Here is a 2614-nt window from a genome sequence, read left to right on the forward strand (position 1 = left end):
TGTGGGGTGAGGGTGTGTGGGGGTGAGGGTGTGTGGGGATGAGGGTGTGTGGGGGTGAGGGTGTGTGGGGTGAGGGTGTGTGGGGTGAGGGTGTATGGGGTGAGGGGAGAGGCTCGCCCGCTCTCCCTTTTGCTCATACCCTCCCAAACACTCCAGAAAACATTTTTCATTTCTCTTTTCCTCCCTTCCTTCCTCCTCTCATTTCTTCAAGTTTTAAAGATGTATTTTCATTTCTAGTCCCGCGGTGTGTTTGTGCCTGTGTGTCTGCTGCCATGTGTGTGCAGGTGCCCTCAGAATCCCATCTCCAGATCCCCTCGAGCTGCCTGACATGGGCACTGGCGCGTGCTCTTCCCCACTGAGCCCTGGGGCTCCGGTCCCTCTCAAGGACAAACCAGCTTAGGGAGCTTCACTCTAACCCTGTAGAAAGGAAGGTTGCCAGGGCAACAGTCTCCTTCTGCATCTCAGATGACGCCAAGGGGTCAGTGTTGCTTCCTTGGCATTAAGCCACGAGGAGCTGATGGAAATCCACCTGCTGTCTGCCTCATAGAAGGACTTTGGTATTGAGAGGTCAGTCGTCCCCTTGAGGGGGCATCTGTGATGAGGACGTGCTCGCTCCTCTGGTCCATTGATAACGTTTATTTTCAGTTTTGGTAAATAAGAATGGCTACGGTCACTACTGTGTGACAAGCTGTCCCCAACACTGGAGGAGCCAGTGTTTGAACCCCGAGTTAGTAAATGTCAACTCTCAGAGCAGGCAGGCACCGCCCTACTTAGTTCTGCAGTGCCGGGGATCAAACCTGGGACTTCCTGCATGCTAGGCAAGCATGCTGCCAACTGAGCCACATCCCCAGCCTTAACCTCTCGCTCTCTCTCCAACATTGTTGTCTTCCCATTCGCCCCTGACATGGACAGCACTCCGAAAACATCAGCAGACACCACCACAGCCACCACTGCAGCCATCTGTGGTCCCCTCCACCCCTACCACAGTCAGTCCTGTCCTCCCAATGGGACACCATAAGCTAGTTCTCAGTAAGTGATCCACCACAGTCGGGAAGCTGCCCTGGGCACACCTGCCTGCCAGACTCATCCGATATGACATGATACTCACTGGGTTATCACCCGGTAAAATCAAGCTAGCCTGTTTCGGGGACTGGGGTGACGTGGTGGTTTGAATGAGAACGGTCCCATTGGTTCAAATATGTAAATGCCTGGTCCCCAGCTGGCTGAACTGTCAGGGAAAGATTAGGAGGTATGGCCTTGTTGAAAGACGTCTGTCACAGGGGGTGTGGGCTTGGAGGTTTCGGAAGTCCACCTGCTGCCTTCGGGTCAGGATGGAAAGCTCTCAACTACTGCCCCAGCGCCATGCCTGTCTGCTCCCCACCGTGATGACACAGACTCAGCCTCTGAAACTGTAAGCAAGCCCCCATTTAATATGCTTTCTTTTTCAAGACTGCCTTGGTCCTGGCGTCTCTTCCCAGCATAGGACAGTGACTGAGACCTTTGAAAACCTAAAATCTCTGCCAGCTTTTCATGTTCCTGTGGCTTAAGGAGAACTGAGCTTCTCTGTGGCTTTGACGACTCAGCTTTCTGGCTTATGCTGGCTTGGAGACATTCCAGGGCCCCACCTCTGCTTCCCCCACAAAGTCAGGGGCTACCTTTATCTGCTTGATCTCATACTGAATCCTCTTGATGGGGTTGCCGTAGATGTCGTTCCCAGAATCCACCTCCTTCTCGCTCACGGCTTTGGCCCTGATCACTGCAAAACACAGAGACACAGATGAGGGGGTCACTGAGGATCAGGATCCAGGCTCTGCTCAGGGGAGGAAAGTGTGCCTCCCAACGGGAGGTACTAAGGGCAGTGGGCCTATTGTCCACCTGAGGGGTCACAGGAGTCTGACCTGGCACAGGTAAAGGGAGGAGGGTCAGCAAGAGTCCTTTGCTGTGGAATGTGGCTCAATTGATAGAGAGCTTGGCTAGCATGTACAAAAGCCTGTGTTCAGTCTCTAGCACCTAGCACTACATGAACGTGGGCACAGTGATACACACCTTTAGCTCCAGCCCTTAGGAGGTAGAGTCAGGAAGGCAGAACTTCAGGGCCAGCCTGGGCTGCTAAAACCATCTCACCAGGTGGTGTGCATGTGTGTGTGTGGTGGTACATGCCTTTAATCCCAGCAGAGGCAGGTAGATTTCTGAGTTTGAGTATAGCCTGGTCTACAGAGCAAGTTCCAGGACAGCCAAGGCTACACAGAGAAACCCTATCCCCAAAAATACAAAAAACAAAACGACAACCACAAACCTGACTCAAAAGACAAAATCAAAAGCCAAAAAGCTGGGTGTGATGGCACACAATTTTAACTCTAGCACTTGGGGCAGAGGTAGGCAGATCTCTGTGAGTTCAAGGCCAGCCTGGTCAACCTAGTGAATTTCAGGACAGCCAGGGCTACAAAGTGAGACCCTGTCTCAAGAAAACAACCAAAACCAAAACCCAAAGGAACAGATCCCCAGATGAGCCCTTTGTTGACTAGGACGCCAAATGGCTTTGTTGAACAGGCTGTGGCCATGAGTCTAGACTGGAGAAACAGAAGGCAAGTGGCCTAGCATGCAGTGGCCTAGC

General features: G+C 52.6%; 1 protein-coding gene across 1 annotated transcript in view; it reads right to left on the reverse strand.

Moving 5' to 3' along the window:
• Timp2 (TIMP metallopeptidase inhibitor 2) overlaps positions 1-2614 on the reverse strand; it is a 50951-nt gene that overhangs the window by 13559 nt on the left and 34778 nt on the right. The window contains exon 2 of the mRNA XM_005350813.3: positions 1656-1756. Coding sequence (XP_005350870.1) covers positions 1656-1756 — 101 coding nt within the window. The remainder of the gene's footprint in view (positions 1-1655; positions 1757-2614) is intronic.

This window comes from Microtus ochrogaster, chromosome 7, assembly GCF_000317375.1.
Source record: "Microtus ochrogaster isolate Prairie Vole_2 chromosome 7, MicOch1.0, whole genome shotgun sequence".
In the NCBI taxonomy this organism is placed as follows: Eukaryota; Metazoa; Chordata; class Mammalia; order Rodentia; family Cricetidae; genus Microtus; species Microtus ochrogaster.